The 17,188-nt window shown below is 44.4% G+C and overlaps 1 protein-coding gene across 8 annotated transcripts in view; it reads left to right on the top strand.

The window, feature by feature from the left end:
- lekr1 (leucine, glutamate and lysine rich 1) overlaps window positions 1–16,979 on the top strand; it is a 111,252-nt gene extending 94,273 nt beyond the window's left edge. For all 8 annotated transcript variants that reach the window (XM_055646293.1, XM_055646299.1, XM_055646298.1 and 5 more), the window contains 3 exons: window positions 4,660–4,824; window positions 8,316–8,615; window positions 13,455–16,979. In XM_055646293.1, coding sequence (XP_055502268.1) covers window positions 4,660–4,824; window positions 8,316–8,615; window positions 13,455–13,841 — 852 coding nt within the window. In that variant the 3' untranslated portion in view covers window positions 13,842–16,979. The remainder of the gene's footprint in view (window positions 1–4,659; window positions 4,825–8,315; window positions 8,616–13,454) is intronic.
- Window positions 16,980–17,188: the final 209 nt, after the last annotated feature.

The raw sequence follows: 17,188 nt of genomic DNA on the forward strand, positions 1-17,188 counted from the left end.
TAGCTCAGAATGGCAAATGCGTTGGTTTAAGTCGAATGATAGGCTGCAGAGATATTGACACTTGAATCAAGAATGTAAGAATAGTTCAAGTGTGACCCATTTTGCAATGGTTATGAAAACCAGAACATTGTTCAAGTTTGAGCTTGGTCGAACACAGAACAGGCCTAGTACTAGTGCTATTTAACATTTAAATTCAGAACTATATAATAGTTTAAACACCACCATAATATTTTCCAGCAATAGCAGTTGAGCTGAGTTACTCCAGCTTTTTGTGTCTATCTAGGTTAGTTCAGTTTAGTTTATTGTCACGTGTACCGAGGTACAATGAAAAGCTTTTGTTGCTTGCTATCCAGTCAGTAGAAAGACAATACACGATTACAATTGAGCCATTTACAGTGTATGGATACTTGATAAGGGAATAAAGTTTAGTGCAAGGTAGAGCCAGCAAAGTCCGATCAAGGATAGTCCGAGGGTCACCAATGAGGGAGTTTTCTTTCCCTTACTACTATCAATGTGAACACTTTGCAGAGTCACTGGTGGCTCAGCCTAGCACTGTGCACTGTAAATAATAGCCCACGCAGAAATAGAGACTCTGTATATAAAGCCTCAAAATGAGCGGTAACTCAATTAACACTATATGTAGATCAGTCCGAAGAAAGGACCCAACGCAAAATGTCACCTATCCATATTCTCCAGAGATGCTGCCTGGTCCACTGAGTTACTCCAGCACTTTGTGTCTTTTGTTCAAGATTCCAACATCCGCAGTTCCTTGAGTCAACCATTAATATTTTGGTGATTTTTACATCATAATTGTTATATTGTAGCATCTGTTGACTTCTGCTGGTTCTTCCATTTGGTTATCTAGTAATGCTCAAAAATTCCAACCACGTATGTAGTTTTGAAGTCGAACAGCTCTCAGATATCTGCAGTGTTCAACATAACAACATAACAGTGAACAGCGTAAATCAGAAACAGGCCCTTCGGCCCACAACGTCAGTACCAACCATGATGCTGATCTATCTTAATCCCACCTGTCCGCACAAGGCCCATATCCTTCTGCGTAGAAAGGAACTGCAGATGCTGGTTTATACCAAATATAGACACAAAGTGCTGGAGTAACTCAGCAGGTCAGGCAGAATCTATGGAGAAAAAGGATGGCTGACGTTTCGGGTTGGGACCCTTCTTCAGACTGAAAGAGGTAGTCTGAAGAAGGGTCCCAACCCGAAACATCACCCATCTCTTCTCTCCAGAGATGCTGCCTGACCCGCTATGTTACTCCAGCACTTTGTGTCTATCTTCGTCTATATCCCTCTGTACATGTCTGTTCATGTAGCTCTCCAAAATGCTTCATAAATATTGCTATTGTGTTTGCTTCTATCACTTCCCTGGGAATACGTCGAGCAATTTACAACCTATGTGGGGGGAAAATATGCTTCATAAATCCTGTTTTAACTTTCATCCCTTCACCTTAAACTTACACTCTCAAGTATTTGCCATTTCCATCCAGGGAATAACACTTTGAACATCTACTCAATCAGTGCCTCTTATAACTTTATATACATCCACCAGGTCACCCCTCAGCCTCCTAAGCTGTTACACAAGCAATCCCAGGTTGAACAAACTCTCCTCATAGTTAATGCTCTCCAATCCAAGTAACATCCTTATTGAATCTCTTCTGCACATTCCCCAAGGACCCCATATCCTTTCTGTATACATTTGTACTACAAATAAGCCTTAACAAAACACGACTTGCCAGCTTTTATACTGACCAATGAAGGCAATTCTTTAGATTTTAGACTTTAGAGATACAGCATGGAAACAGGCCCTTTGGCCCACCGAGTCCACGCCGACCAGCAATTTACCTCATACACTAGTTCCATCCTGCATACTAGGGCCAATTTACAATTACAATTCACAGAAGCCAAATAACCTACAAACCTGAATGGCTTTAGAGTGTGGGAGGAGACCAGAGCTCCCGGGAAAAACCCACGTGGTCACAGGGCGAACGTACAAACTCCATACAGACAGCACCAGCAATCAGGATTGAGCCTAGGTCTCTGGTGCTGTGAGGCAGCAACTCTACCGCTGTGCCACTGTGATGCCACAAAGTCTCTCCATTTGTGTGCCAAACATGTGGTGCCACATGGGTCACACATTTGTTAAAGCTACATACTCACTCAAAGTATGATCCCCTTAGGATTTGTTTTGGGTAATGTGATTGCCTGTGCAGTGATTGATACAAAGGTAATTGAGTTTGAAGAGCATTGTCTTGCGTGACTGTGAATGCTGAAAAACAAAAATAAAAAATAAGAATGAGCAGAGAGAAAAACATATTATGGGGTTCAAAGACCATGCGAGGAAGATACATCGTGACAGGACAACACAGATGTGGTGCACAGAATTTATGGTTGTGGTGCTTAAAATCAAGCTCATTCTCCCCATGCACAGAGGCAACCTTGGGGTGAGCCTATCTCCAGTTATAGAGTGAAGCTCTTGTTTCTGGATATTTTAGCACCTGCTCTTCCACCTGTGGAATGATATTCCCAGTGGTGGGTTTAGAAAACCCTGTGGTTATTTGGATGCACAATATCACCAGCAACTTCAACAACACGGACTAGAAATGAAACTCTCTTCATTTTCTACGCTCCCCACATTGATCTGATCCTGCCTTTCAAGCAAACCCCAGCCTTCCATAGCCCCAAACCTACACAAGTTCATCCCCAATGATTTGATTTGATTCAATTTATTGTCATTGTCTTCAAGTAAGGGACAAGGAAATGCTATTTCCCATACAGTCATATGAATTAAAAAAAAACACAGAACACAGTAGTCCACAACACAAACATCCCCACAGTGGCACCAACGTTCCCCACTGTGAGGGAATGAACCAAAGTCTAGTCAACCTCCTCGCTGATGTTCTCCAATGTTCACCCGTGGTCGTGGCCTCCCGAGCCCCCCGCAGTCGCCGCTACGGGCGGCCCGATGTTCAGGCCCTCTCGCCGGGAGCGATGGAACCCCGACGTCGAACGGAAGAACGTCCACAGTGGCCTGGACCTCTGAATCAGCCACCTCCCACCGGAGTCCGCAGCTCCCGAAATCCACAGGCCAAGCTGGGCGGAGATTCAACGCTGGCGGCCCCAGGCATGGGTCCCAGGACTCCGCAATGTTGGTCAGCGCCGCCCGCGTTGGGAGCTCCGCAAACCACAGCTCCGCGATGTCGGTGCAGCAGGCCCAACACTCCGGAGCTTCAAACGGCGATCCCAGGTAAGGCATCACCCGCTCCGGGATGTAGCCAGCGCTGGGCCGCCGATGCTGAAGCTCTGGCCTGGTCCCGGCAGAAAAGGCCGCACCAATCCAGTTGGTAGGCCGCGAGGAGAGGGGCAAGGGCGCGACTCGGGTAATAGTCACGTCCTTGCCAGGAAGTGACTGAAGAACGGTTTCCCCCTTACCCTGCCCCTTTCCCCCACATAAAATACTAAAAAAAATCCCCCAAAAACATATTAAAAATAAAAAAGATAAAAAGACAAACAGACTAGGCGGAGGCAGCCATTCAACAGATGCCACCAGATGTCCAAATAGTGGAGCTAATGGAGGTACATGTGGAGTGCACGTTAAAGGGTTGTTTTATTGATCATGATACCCTGGTCCTCAGGAGATTTTGTAGCACGGAGCCTACCCACAAAACATGAATTGACTGCACATGCATTGTTATTTAAAAAAATAATAAAGTAGCACGGAAAATGTCTCTACCTGGAGATTTGTCCAAGTATTATTCTTTTTTCAGCACACGCAAATAAAAATAATAAATTTGAGATACAAAGAACTGCAGATGCTGGCTTACAGGAAAAGGCACAAAGTGCTGGAGTAACTCAGCGGGTCAGATAGCATCTCTTCAGAACATGAATAGATGTCAATTTGGGTTGGGACCCTGGGTTCTGACGGATGAAGTCTGAAGAAGGGTCCCGATCCCAAACATCACCTATCCATGTTCTCCAGGGAGGCTGCGTGACCCGCTGAGTTACTCCAGCACTTTGTGTCTTTTTTTTTTAAACCTTTTTTAGTTTAATTTAAATGCTTTGATTTTAAAAAATCATCTACTTTTGTCACAATAACAAAAGTAACAAAGAAATATTCAAGGAAACAATTCGCTTGTTAGATAGATTTTACATTGTTAGTACAAAATCCCAATGGCCAGGGCAGGTATGATGGCTATGTGTAGAATAAAAAAATAAAAACATATTATGGGTTCAAGGAGTAGGTGAGAAAGATTGCTGTACATTGTAAATGTACACTGTGTGTGGCATCCCCCCCTCTCCCCAACCCTCCCCCACCCAAGTTGTACCAGCCGCATAGTCGTCTTGTTCTGTCTCATTGTCTAGACCCGTTTTCAACTAGGCCGCAGCCAACAATGGCCTGTTTCCTTTATCATCATTACTTTTTTGCAAATCTTTAATTCATTTGTTTGTATCTCTCTACTCATCATTGTCTACATCTCTCGTTTCCCTGTCCCCTGACACTCAGTCTGAATGCCCGAAACCTCACGCATTCCTTTTCTCCAAAGATGCTGTCTCACTCGCTGAGTTACTCCAGCTTTTTGTGTCTATCTAAGGTATGACGCTAATCAGTATATATTCAGTATTGGATTTGTTTTTTTCCCAGATGGATTCAGAGTTATCCAAGCAGCATGCAAAACATTCCACGGATCTGAAGGAGTTAACACGGCAAATGAAGGAAGAGGCAAAGGTTGAAATAGATATTGAGAGAGAAAGACATCAAGAGCTGATAACCAAATACAGAGAAGAATACAAGGCACTCCAGACAAAGGTCTCTAGTCATTTGATCAAAATGACTTCTAACATCCGTATCACCTCAGCGACTATGTGCGTCTGTGTAACTAAATAACAACAATGATTCTACCATCATAATACTGTTAAGGTAGAGATTCATCCCTAGTGTACCTACACTAAACCCACACCGACAATAGTAACTGTAAGTATACTCCTAGTTTAGAAATCCAAGGGCGGCACAATGACGCAGCAGTAGATTTGCTGCCTTACAGCGCCAAAGACCCGGGTTCAATCCTGACCACAGGCGCTGTCTGTACAGAGTTTGTACGTTCTCCCCGTGACCGTGAACTCCAGTTTCCTCCCACAGGTTTGTAGATTAATTTGCTCAGTTAAAAATTGTAAATTGTCCCTAGAGTGTAGGGTAGAGTTAGTGTGTGGGGATCGCTGGTCGGCGCAGAATCGGTTGGCCTGAAGGGCCTGTTTCTACACTGTATCTCTAAACTAAACAAAATAAAATTAATTCAGCAGCTGTTAATGCATACTTGTTCAGTGTAAGCAGCCAAAGTGTTTTATTTAACAGAAGTTCTAAAATCTCAGAATATGTTTTATGTTAGATATTAGGATTACAAGCTGCAATCTCCCTGATTTATGTTTGATGTTTGATACAGGTTATACTGTGCCATCACAGCAAACTGCAATCAAACGTGTGCTTTCTGTGGGATCACAATACTTGACTGAATAAATGTTAAGGGAATGAACATTGTTTGGAGATATTTAGAACATTGTTGGAGATATTTATAACTCTGAAAGTTTTGAGCCATTTGTTGTGAAATCTTGTTTGTCATTTGAGAGGGAAGACAAAACAATTCCATTATGTTGAGCTGTCATGTCCTTATGATATCTAGAGCACCTCACGGACTCTGTAGATATGGGTGCCTTGGACAGAACACAACAGACAGTTTAAAAATAGCAGGAACTTATTCACTGCAATGTCCAAAATGGCGGCGCCTCGCGGCAGTGGCTTCTGCAGTTCGTCTGTCTTTTAAAAAAAATGTTGTCCTGTTGAGTGTATAGTTTGGTTGTAGTTTATATATTGTTTGTAGCTGTGTATATGTGGGGGGAGGGGGAACTTTTAAATCTCTTCCCTGTACGGGGGACCCAACCTTTTCCCTGTCGGGTCTCCGTTGTCGTTGGGGCCTAGCACCGTGGAGCGGACTCCAACCGGAACGACCAGTCGCGATGCCTGCGGACTCACCATCGTGGAGCTGGCCGGCTTCGGAGCGTGGAGAGCTGTGGTGGCGCACGGCTGCGACCCAGCTTCGGAGGCTCCAACCGCAGGCCTGGTGGACGGGTGACATAAGGAGCTCGCGGCTACCTGGTGGGAGACCGCTTTTCGGAGCTTCTGCAATGGCAACTTCTCCCGGCCGAAATCCGGGGTTGAAAACGACCTGGATCGGGGCCTTACATCGCCCACCGGGGGCTCCAACATCAAGAGCCGGAGCAGAGCCTTACATTGCCTGGCATGGTCCTTGAACGGAGTCGAGATTTACCTCCCCCCTCAACTCCATTCAAGGACCCAAGCAGCTGTTCCAGGTGCGACAGAGATTCACCTGCACCTCCTCCAACCTCATCTATTGCATCCGCTGATCTAGATGTCAGCTGATCTACATCGGTGAGACCAAGCGTAGGCTTGGCGATCGTTTCGCCCAACACCTCCGCTTGGTTCGCAATAACCAACCTGATCTCCCGGTGGCTCAGCACTTCAACTCCCCCTCCCATTCCGAATCCGACCTTTCTGTCCTGGGTCTCCTCCATGGCCAGAGTGAGCACCACCGGAAATTGGAGGAGCAGCACTTCATATTTCGCTTGGGCAGTTTACACCACAGTGGCATGAACATTGACTTCTCCAATTTCCGATAGCCCTTATTATCTCCTCCCCTTCTCAGCTCTCCCTCAACCCTCTGGCTCCTCCTTTTCCTTTCTTCTCCCCCACCCTCCCCACCCTACATCAGTCTGAAGAACGGTTTTGGCCCGAAACGTTGCCTATTTCCTTCGCTCCATCGATGCTGCCGCACCAGCTTAGTTTAGGCATTGCTAAACTGGACGAGCCTTTTCACTCAGTACTTAATATAAAACATATACCTTATTCCCTGATGAGGTTTTGACTTTTACCATATCTTTATAACCGACATGAAATATAATTATTTCTGATTTTGGGTCTTTTTTTTTACAATTATTTGTTATTATAACATAGGGACTTTGACATCTCTGTCTCCCTTTATCTCTGTTTCCCTTTTCCCAGAGGCAATCTGACCTTATGAGAGTTTCCAGCATTTCCTATTTTTATTTATTGCTTGTATTTTTTAAGCATTAATCACGATCAAGGATACTCCAACAATGACAACTATTCCTCATTAACTGAAAAGCATTTTATCGGGATGCATCACAGCCGGAGCATGGTTTGGGAATAGCTCCATCCGAGACCGCAAGAGTTTGCAGAGAATTGTAGACGCTGACAAGTCCATCACACAAACCAACCTCCCTTCCATTGACACACACGCTGCCTCGGCAAGGCCAGCAGCATAGACATAGAAACATAGAAAATAGGTGCAGGAGTAGGCCATTCGGCCCTTCGAAACTGCACCGCCATTCAATATGATCATGGCTGATCATCCAACTCGGTATCCTGTACCTGCTTTCTCTCCATACCCCCTGATCCCATTAGCCACTAGGGCTACATCTAACTCCCTCTTAATGAACTGACCTCAACTACATTTTGGTGCAGAGAATTCCAGAGATTCACCACTCTCTGTGTAAAAAATGTTTTTCTCATCTCAGTCCTAAAAGATTTCCCCTTTATCCTTAAACTGTGACCCCTTGTTCTGGACTTCCCCAACATCGGGAACAATCTTCCTGCATCTAGCCTGTCCAACATAATCGAGGATTAGTCTCACTCCCTCTTCTCCCCTCTCCCATCAGGCAAGAGGTACAGAAGTGTGAAAACGCACACCTCCGGATTCAGGGACAGCTTCTTCCCAGCTATTATCAGGCAACTGAACCATCCTATCAACAACTAGAGAGCAGTCCTGAATAACTTACTGAATCTACTCTTTGGACTTTATGGTGCACTAAGCATTATTCCCTTTGTCCTGTATCTGTACATTGTGCATGGCTCGATTGTAATGTATAGTCTTTCCGCCGACTGGTAAGCACATACAAAGGCTTTTCACTCTACACGTGACAGGAAACTAAACTGAACTAAACATTTAAGATAGACATAAAATGCTGGAGTAATTCAACAGGTCAGGCAGCATCTCGGGATAAAAAAGATAGGTGACGTTTCGAGTCCAGACCCTTCTAAACATGTGCTGAATCACCGACATTGCAGAGACTATAATTAAAACAATTGTACACATCGGTCTAATTATTAGTTGGAGGGTAATATGATCCAAGCAATGGGAAACCGTGTGTTCATGCTGACCTCAGCAAGTTTACTGTGAATTAAACTTCTCCATGTTTTATCATCAGGTTCCCGATTTAGTCAATGCTGCAACCAAAGAATTTCAGATGGAAATCAGTAGCGTGAAGATAAAGCTTCAGGAGGCCCAGTGCCAACTCAGCCAGGAGGAGCACTGCAGAGACGATGAAATCAGTAAACTGGGAAAAATAATCTCTCGGCTGGAGACCCAGTTGAAACAGGAACAGAACAGAGTAGAGTCCATGAACGAGGAGCTGAGGACTGAAGTGCAGCAGAAATCTATCGAGACAAGAGAAAGCCAACAGGTGATACTGCAACTCAGAGAGGAGCTGTGCCAGACTGAAGAAGAGGTATGGATTCAAAACCAGTGTAGAAATAAGAGATGGCAGATGCCGGTTTACAAAAAAGGGCACAAAGTGCTGGAGTAACTCAGCGGATCAGGCAGCATCTCTGCAGACACAAAGTGCATTAGAAACAAAGAATTGCAGAAGCTAGCTTATACCAAAGAGTACCTGCTGGAGTGCTGCAGAAGGGTCCCACCCTCAACTCCGTTCAAGGACCCCGACAGTCCTTTCAGAGGCAAAGGATCACTTGCGCCTCCTCCAACCTCATCTACTGTATCCGCTGCTCTAGGTGTGGAATCCTGTATGTCAGTGAGACCAAGCGCAGGCTCGGCGATCATTTCACTGAACACCTCAGTCAGCCTGAACCTACCTGAACTGCTGGTTGCTGGACACTTTAACTCTCCCTCCTATTCCCACACTGACCTTTCAGTCCTGGGTCTCCTCCACTGTCTGAGTGAGGCCCAGCACAAATTGGAGGAACAGCACCTCATATTTCATTTGGGCAGCTTACACCCCAGCGTCACGAACATTGACTTCTCCAACTTCAAGTAATCCTTGCTTTCCCTCTCTCTCTATTCCTCCCCCTTCCCAGTTCTACGACCAGTCTGACTGTCTCCGACTGCATTTTATCTCTGTTACCTTCTTCCAGCAAACAATGATCTATTCTACATTTTCCTTGATCACCATTTCCTTTGCCCTGTTTTCACACCACACACCTCTTTATCTATCTATCTCCCTGCCCGCCCCCCCCCCCCCACACGGCAGTCTGAAGAAGGGTCTCGACCTGAATCGTCACCCATTCCTTCTCTCCAGTGCTGCTGCCTGTCTCGCTGAGCCACTTTTGTGTCTATCTTTGGCTTAAACCAGCATCTGCAGTTCCTTCATACCCACCCCAAAATGTTACCTATTCATGTTCTCCAGAGATGCTGCCTGACCCACTGAGTTACTCTAGCACCTTGTGACCTTCTTTATAACCAGAGACTTCTTTACAACATTTTGAAACGTACAATGGCACAACATATAACCATATAACAATTACAGCACGGAAACAGGCCATCTCGGCGCTACAAGTCCGTGCCGAACAATTTTTTTCCCTTAGTCCCACCTGCCTGCACTCATATCATAACCCTCCATTCCTTTCTTATCCATATGCCTATCCAATTTATTTTTAAATGATACCAACGAACCTGCCTCCACCACTTCCACTGGAAGCTCATTCCACACCGCTACCACTCTCTGAGTAAAGAAGTTCCCCCTCATGTTACCCCTAAACTTCTGTCCCTTAATTCTGAAGTCATGTCCTCTTGTTTGAATCTTCCCTATTCTCAAAGGGAAAAGCTGATCCATGTCAACTCTGTCTATCCCTCTCATCATTTTAAAGACCTCTATCAAGTCCCCCCTTAACCTTCTGCGCTCCAGAGAATAAAGACCTAACTTATTCAACCTTTCTCTGTAACTTAGTTGTTGAAACCCAGGCAACATTCTAGTAAATCTCCTCTGTACTCTCTCTATTTTGTTGACATCCTTCCTATAATTGGGCAACCAAAATTGTACACCATACTCCAGTTGAAAAACGTTGAACAGTTCGACAGTGCCAAACACGATGCCAAGACCAACTCTTATCTGCCTGCACATAACCCATATCCCTCCATTCCCTGCGCATCCATGTGCCTATCCAAAGGTCTCTTAAATGCCACTATCAAATTTGCCTCAACCACCACCCCTGGCAGTGCGTTCCAGGCACTTAAATAGAGGATAGCAGCAGCTGTGGAAAGGAAGCAGTCTGTCTCCAAGTTCAAGGTACTTGAGAAAAGATTCAGGCTGATTAGACTATTCACAGCATATTTACTCATATTCACCAGTGATTAATTTTTAAGCATGTGCACTCGCCAAGTGCTTTTTGCACCGACTGTAATTATGTTAGCATCTTGACAGGACTGACAGTGTTTGGCTGGGGTGCCATTGACAGTCAAATAGCGCACTAACATTTACATTTACTTCACGACCACACACAAGCAGCTGAGGAAGGGATTCATGATTATTGATTGCAGACGACTCCTGCATTATGGCCCTGAGGGCTAGAGAAAGTCACCCTTACAGAAGGCACAAATCACTGCTCACAAGTTGCAATCACAGAATAACGTTTGCTCACAAAATATATGTGGGGAGAAAAGTAAATACATCTACACTAAATGTATTTTTTTTCAACTCTCATTTCTTCACACACACACACACACACACACACACACACACACACACACACACACACACACACACACACACACACACACACACACACACACACACACACACACACACACACACACACATGCACACACACACAGATAACTAAGCTGTCCTTTACGGAACATTGTGATAGGGACCTTCTTTCCACAAATACACAAACATGGGGAGCGAGAGGAGGAGGGGGGGTCACTTGTAATAATATGGACTGAGAGATAAATTGCGTAGGAAGGAACTGCAGATGCTGCTTTAAACCAGAGATAGACACAAAAAAACCCAAACTGGAGTAACTCAGCGGGAAAGGCAGCATCTCTGGAGAGAAGGAATGAGTGATGTTTCGGGTCGAGACCCTTCTTCAGACTAGTTAGGGGAAAGGGAAACGAGAGATATAGACGATGATGTCGAGAGATAAATTGTTGATCTAGTACACAAACAGCCCCAAATATTTTGTTAAAGAGGAACACAAAGTGATGGAGTTATTCGGCAGGTCAGGCAGCGTCTGTGGAGACAAAGGATGGGGTAACGTTTCGGGTTGAGATCTTCAGACCTTCTTGGAGATCCTGTGTGCAGAAGAACTGCAAAGTGAAGCCCCTGTTGTATTGGTTCCAAATATATATTAGGGTATGAGAGGTGAGATGTAGATGTTTAAGCCAGGAAAGGATACGTCTGATAGGAACAATGTAGAACTGCATACAAATAGCAGATGTATGGAGACGGTAAAACCAGAATATTATTCCAAATTTTAATTTAGGATCTAGAGAAGAGTGTATGGCTGCAAGCTGGTGGAATACAACATGGGGACAATGCACGGAAATGTACTATCAAGATAGAATGATGTGGCAAAAATATATATGGCTATATTTAATTCTGATCAGAATATCCCAGCATTGTATGCCTCGTTGTCACTTCCCCTCAACTAACAATGTAGCATTCTACATATTCCTTGATCGTTGTCCCCTTTGATATGTGTTTTCACCTTACCCTTCCATATCTTTAGGTCTCAAGATGTTTTCATGAGAGAGTTAGATTTAGCTCTTAGGGCTAACGGAATCAAGGGACATGGGGAGAAAGCAGGAATGGGGTTCTGAATTTTGGATGATCAGCCATGATCATATTGAATTGCAGTACTGGCTCGAAGGGCTGAATGGCCTACTCCTGCACCTATTTTCTACGTTTCTATGTTTCTCTCATCTGTCTGTAGAGGATCCGACCCGAAACGTTACGCATCCTTTGACTTCAGAGATGCTGCCTGACCCGCTGAGTTACTCCAGCACTTTGTGTCTATTTTTGGTATAAATCAGCTCCTGCAGTTCCTTGTTTCTATAACCATATAACCATATAACAATTACAGCATGGACGGAAACAGGCCATCTCGGCCCTTCAAGTCCATGCTGAACACTTATTTCCCCCTAGTCCCATCTACCTGCACTCAGACCATAACCCTCCATTCCTTTCCCGTCCACATACCTAACCAATTTATTTTTAAATGATAAAATCGAACCTGCCTCCACCACTTCCACTGGAAGCTCATTCCACACAAATATTTTGTTCTCCACTTTCCATGTTTTCTGGCCATGGACTTCAACTTTGCTCTCTAAGTCCATTAACGCATTGCTAAATAAGATTCAAGTACATTTTTTTTAGATATTGCTGTTAACATATAGTCTTCCCCAATGGGAACACAGATCAGAAAATATTCCCCCAGTTTCTGAAAACAACTTTACTTTTGAAAAAAAAAAAATTCTGTCATCATCAAAATCGTGGGATATATATTTTCCTGTAACACAATCACTGTTCTACAAGTCAGTGTTTTTAATTATGTTGGGTCAGGGTCCCAATCTGAAATGTTCCCCATCCTTTTTGTCCAGAGATGCTGCCTGACCCACTGAGTTACTCCAGCTCTTAGTGTCCCTCTACGACCAATTTCATAACTGATAGCTGTCTATTAAACTCAATTGTTCTCTGATCTTGCTGTCATAGAGTAATACAGTGTGGAAACAGGTCCTTTGGCCCAATATGCCCACACCAACCAATCTACACTAGTCCCATGTGCCAGCATTTGGTCCATATCCCTCCAAACCTCCAACATGTCCTATCCACGTACCTGTCCAACTGTTTCTTAAACGTTGGGATAGTCCCTGCCTCAATTACCTCCTCTGGCAGCTTGTTCCATGCATCCACTACCCTTTGTGTGAAAAGGTTACCTCTCAGATTCCTATTAAATATTTTCCCCCTCACCTTAAACCTATGCCCTCTGCTCCTCGATTCACCTGCTCTGGGCAAGAGGCTGGTGTCTTTCTACGTTGCACAATTCAGCGATTTCCAGTTTGATTTATTCGATTCTATGTAAATTCTAAGCATTTTCATAATCATGGAGTGATACAGCTTGGAAACAGGCCCAACTTGCCCACACCGGCCAACATGTCCCAGCTGCACTGGTCCCACCTGCCCGCGTTTGGTCCATATCCCTCCAAACCTGCCTATCCAAAAATAAAACATCCATTCTGTAAATAAAACATGAGCACTGTGTGTTTCATTCAATCATTCATTCAATCATTCATTCATTCATTCATTCAGTCATTCATTCATTCATCCTTTCAGAATACTTTCCTTGCGGAAACCGTGCGCAGAGAGTGCGTGGAGCGCTACGAGCTGACGGAGGCCCTCACTCAGGCCCGAGAACAACTGAAGGAATTCAAGAAGCTGAGCAGAGAGCTCCCACGTTCTCAGCCGCCAGCCAGCCAAGGAAGCCTGAGCTCTTCGTCCTCGCACGCGAGCAGCCAGGCGCGCAAGTCACAAAGCTCTCCCTCCAACAGCAGTTGGTCAAAAGCCAACGGCTTGCAAGGGCTCCCGGCAAGAACCAGTCCCTTAAACAGTGCCGGCTGCACCTCTTTGCCAGCCATCCCAGTGCTGCACCCAGCAAAGGGGAGGACAGCATCTGTCAGTGAAATCAAACAGAGGATTGCAGCGGCTGTAAAAAGAAAATAGTCTGGGTCCACAATCAGGGTGCTTGCGAATGGAATCAACGCGACCAGACTATTCATCATTGTACAGGCTTGAATATATTGGATCCTAGTGATGAACTTAAACCATGTGTCTTCTGCAAAGTGGTCGTGCATTCATCTAAGTCAAGGTTACTAATTGCAGTTTCCTAATGATCCTGACAAATCATGACCTGCTGACAAATAGAATGATTCTCAAGTCCATTGACGCAGCATTCTTCCTTGTGCTTTCTCTGGTGCCCCGTATGCTTTCATTTTTAGCGTGGAGTACTCACAATTTAGCAAGGTACTCACAAGGGTGTGCCAACTCAGGGTCTATGTATTTTCTTTAGCACACATTCTATTTCTATCTTTTTGAAATATCCAAACAAAGCTCTGGGACTCATTTCCAATCTTCATCAGCTTTTATGCCAGTAGGGACGGCACGGTAGCGCAGCAGGTAGAGCTGCTGCCTCACAGCGCCAGAGACCCGGGTTCGATCCTGACCTCGGGTGCTGTCTGTGTGGAGTTTGCACGTTCCCCCTGCAGTGCATGGGATTCCTCCTTGTGCTCTGGTTTCCTCCTACATCCTAAAGACGTGCGGGTTTGATCTGTAAATTACCCCTAGTGTGTAGGGAATGGATGAGAAAGTGGGATAACATGGAACGCGCCAACAGGCGATCGATGGTCGGCATGGACTCAGTGGGCCAAAGGGCCTGTTTCCATGCTGTGTGTATCCATTAATGAATTTTAATAATTGATGCTTCAGTTCTCAATCTTCATATTCATTTACCCCATTTATAGATGCATGTTATTGTGCTATTCCCCACGGCCTTCATTTGGCAATCACGCTTAGGTGGGCCTTCGTTACGTATACGAGTCCCACTTCATCATAAAGTAAAAGAAACCAATATGAGCAAGTTTCTGCCTACAAAGTTCATGTCATAGAAGCAGAATTAGGCCATTCGGCCCATCAAGTCTACTCTGCCATTCAATCATGGCTGATCTATCTCTTCCTCACAGCTCCATTCTCCTGCCTTCTCCCCGTAACCCTTGACACCTTGCTTTTGCCTTGTGCCTAATAGGACATTACAGTGTCAGGGCCTTGATAAAAATATTTATCAACTGGTCATACACTATTCGTTTCCAAATGTTAGTTCAGTTTAGAGATACAGCGCTGAAACAGGCCCTTCAGCCCACCAGGTCCGTACCGACTAGTACCCCACTAGTACACACTAGGGACAATTTACATTTATACCAAGCCAATTAACCTACAAATCTGTATGTCTTTGGAGTGTGAGAGGAAACCAGAACATCCGGAGAAAACCTACACAAGTCACGGGGAGAACGTACAAACTCCGTACAGACAGCACCCATAGTCAGGATTGAACCCGGGTCTCTGGCGCTGCAAGTGCTGTAAGGCAGCAACACTACTGCTGCGCCACCGTGCCAAATACCAAAGGTTTTATCATATGTTATTTTTCCAGCAACAGCCATTGAATATCTTGAGGCACCCTGGTTTTGTTCCCTCTTTTATAAATACGTAGTATTTCACAAATCTATCAGTTCTCTGATACTGTTCCATTATCGCCTTCCTTGGATATGCATAAATGTCATTGATCATATACATATGCCATATTTCAAATTTGAGTATCATCTCCCCTTAATTTTGATATTGCTTCATTGAAATTAAATATATATGTTTGATTACTCAATTGAGAATTAATTTGACATTAAAATATAGTCTTAGTTTATCCTTGCCAAATTGAATTAAAATTAAATAGATCTTCCAAAATATTTCCTTTTAGTCTTCAACTGTATAGTTTAGCATGATGAAATACGAGTTGAAATATTTTATAAGTTTATAAAGATGAATATTTTTATAGTAACCCATGGATGGATAATAACAAAAGTAATAATAAAAAAAGTTTTAAACTGTAAATGGAAATATACGTATTCTCGTTTGCTTTCTTCTGGTGCAAAGTTAACTGCGTGATTCCCAATGTGATTTACAATCCTAAAGATATTGGAATGAGAAAAAGAGACGGATGAAATCCATATGAAAAGCACATTAAAATTTCTCTGAACTTTAGAAAGAAAAATATTATTCTACGTGCCTGTTGCAACGTTCCTGATCTGCAGCATTCGATAAATTAAAGTCTCATTTTCGAGTGAATCAGCTGCTGCAGCCCAGCTGCCTCTGGATCTCAAGAATGTACGTTGGTGCATTCCAACAATGTCGGCTTGGAAGTCGGGCAGTTTGGCTCAAGAATCCACAAATTGTGCTGTTCTGTTTGAAGAAACACATGGAACAATTTACGGAGGTAAAGCCCATCAATTGAATGCCACATTTAGGGAAGGTTGATTTGGACATGTTGAAGGCGAAGAAATAACGTGTTAATTATGCCAGTTCATTTGCAAAATGTATACGTAATATATTTGTCAGGTGGCACTACTTTTATTAATATTGTCCAAATTTATATGGGGTCAGCGCCATATATTTGTAACCATTTTACGATCATGTTGCACACAATTTCAAAATTAAGTATTGATGCAGAGTATTTTGACGCTGTATTGTCATCCATGCATCGGTTTTGCCTTACAGCACTAGAGACCTGGGTTAGATCCTGACCTCGGATGCTGTTTGTACAGAGTTTGTACGTTCCCTGGTGTGACCACGTGGGTTTCCTCTGGGTGTTCCACCTTCCTCCTACATTCCAAAGACGTGCAGGTTTGTAGATCAATTGGCTCCGTAAATTGTCCCTAGTGTGTAGAATAGAACTAATGAACAGGTGATAGTTGATTGACGTGGACTGGGTGGGGCGAAGGGCCTGATTCCAAGCTGTATCTCTAATACTAAATTAAAACTATTGCGCAACCAAAGGACAAAGGACATTTATTGTCACATACACCAATTGGTGCAGTGAAATTTGAGTGACCATGCAGTACACAAATAAGATAAACACAACATTATAGAATTTAACACAAAACATAAAAAACATTCCTCCACCGCAGAATCAACGTTTCCCACAGTGACGGAAGGCACCAAAGTTCAGTCCCCTTCCTCTGTTCACCCGTGGACGGGGCCTATTGAGGCCTCCGCAGTCGCCACTACGGGCCCGGTGTTTCAGGCCCTCGAACAGAAGAACACTCTCAGCGGCCCAGAGCCTCCAAATCGGCCGCTTCCTACCGGAGACGGTGGCTTCCGAGGTCCACAGGCCGAGCTGGGCGAGATTCAACACTGGCGACCTCAGCGAGAGATCCCAGGGCACCGCGATGTTAAAGTCAATACCGTCCACGGCTGGAAAGTCAGCACCACCGGCGGCTGGAAGCTCCACAGGCCACAGTCGGCAG

The sequence above is a fragment of the Leucoraja erinacea genome, chromosome 14 (assembly GCF_028641065.1).
Source record: "Leucoraja erinacea ecotype New England chromosome 14, Leri_hhj_1, whole genome shotgun sequence".
In the NCBI taxonomy this organism is placed as follows: domain Eukaryota; kingdom Metazoa; phylum Chordata; class Chondrichthyes; order Rajiformes; family Rajidae; genus Leucoraja; species Leucoraja erinaceus.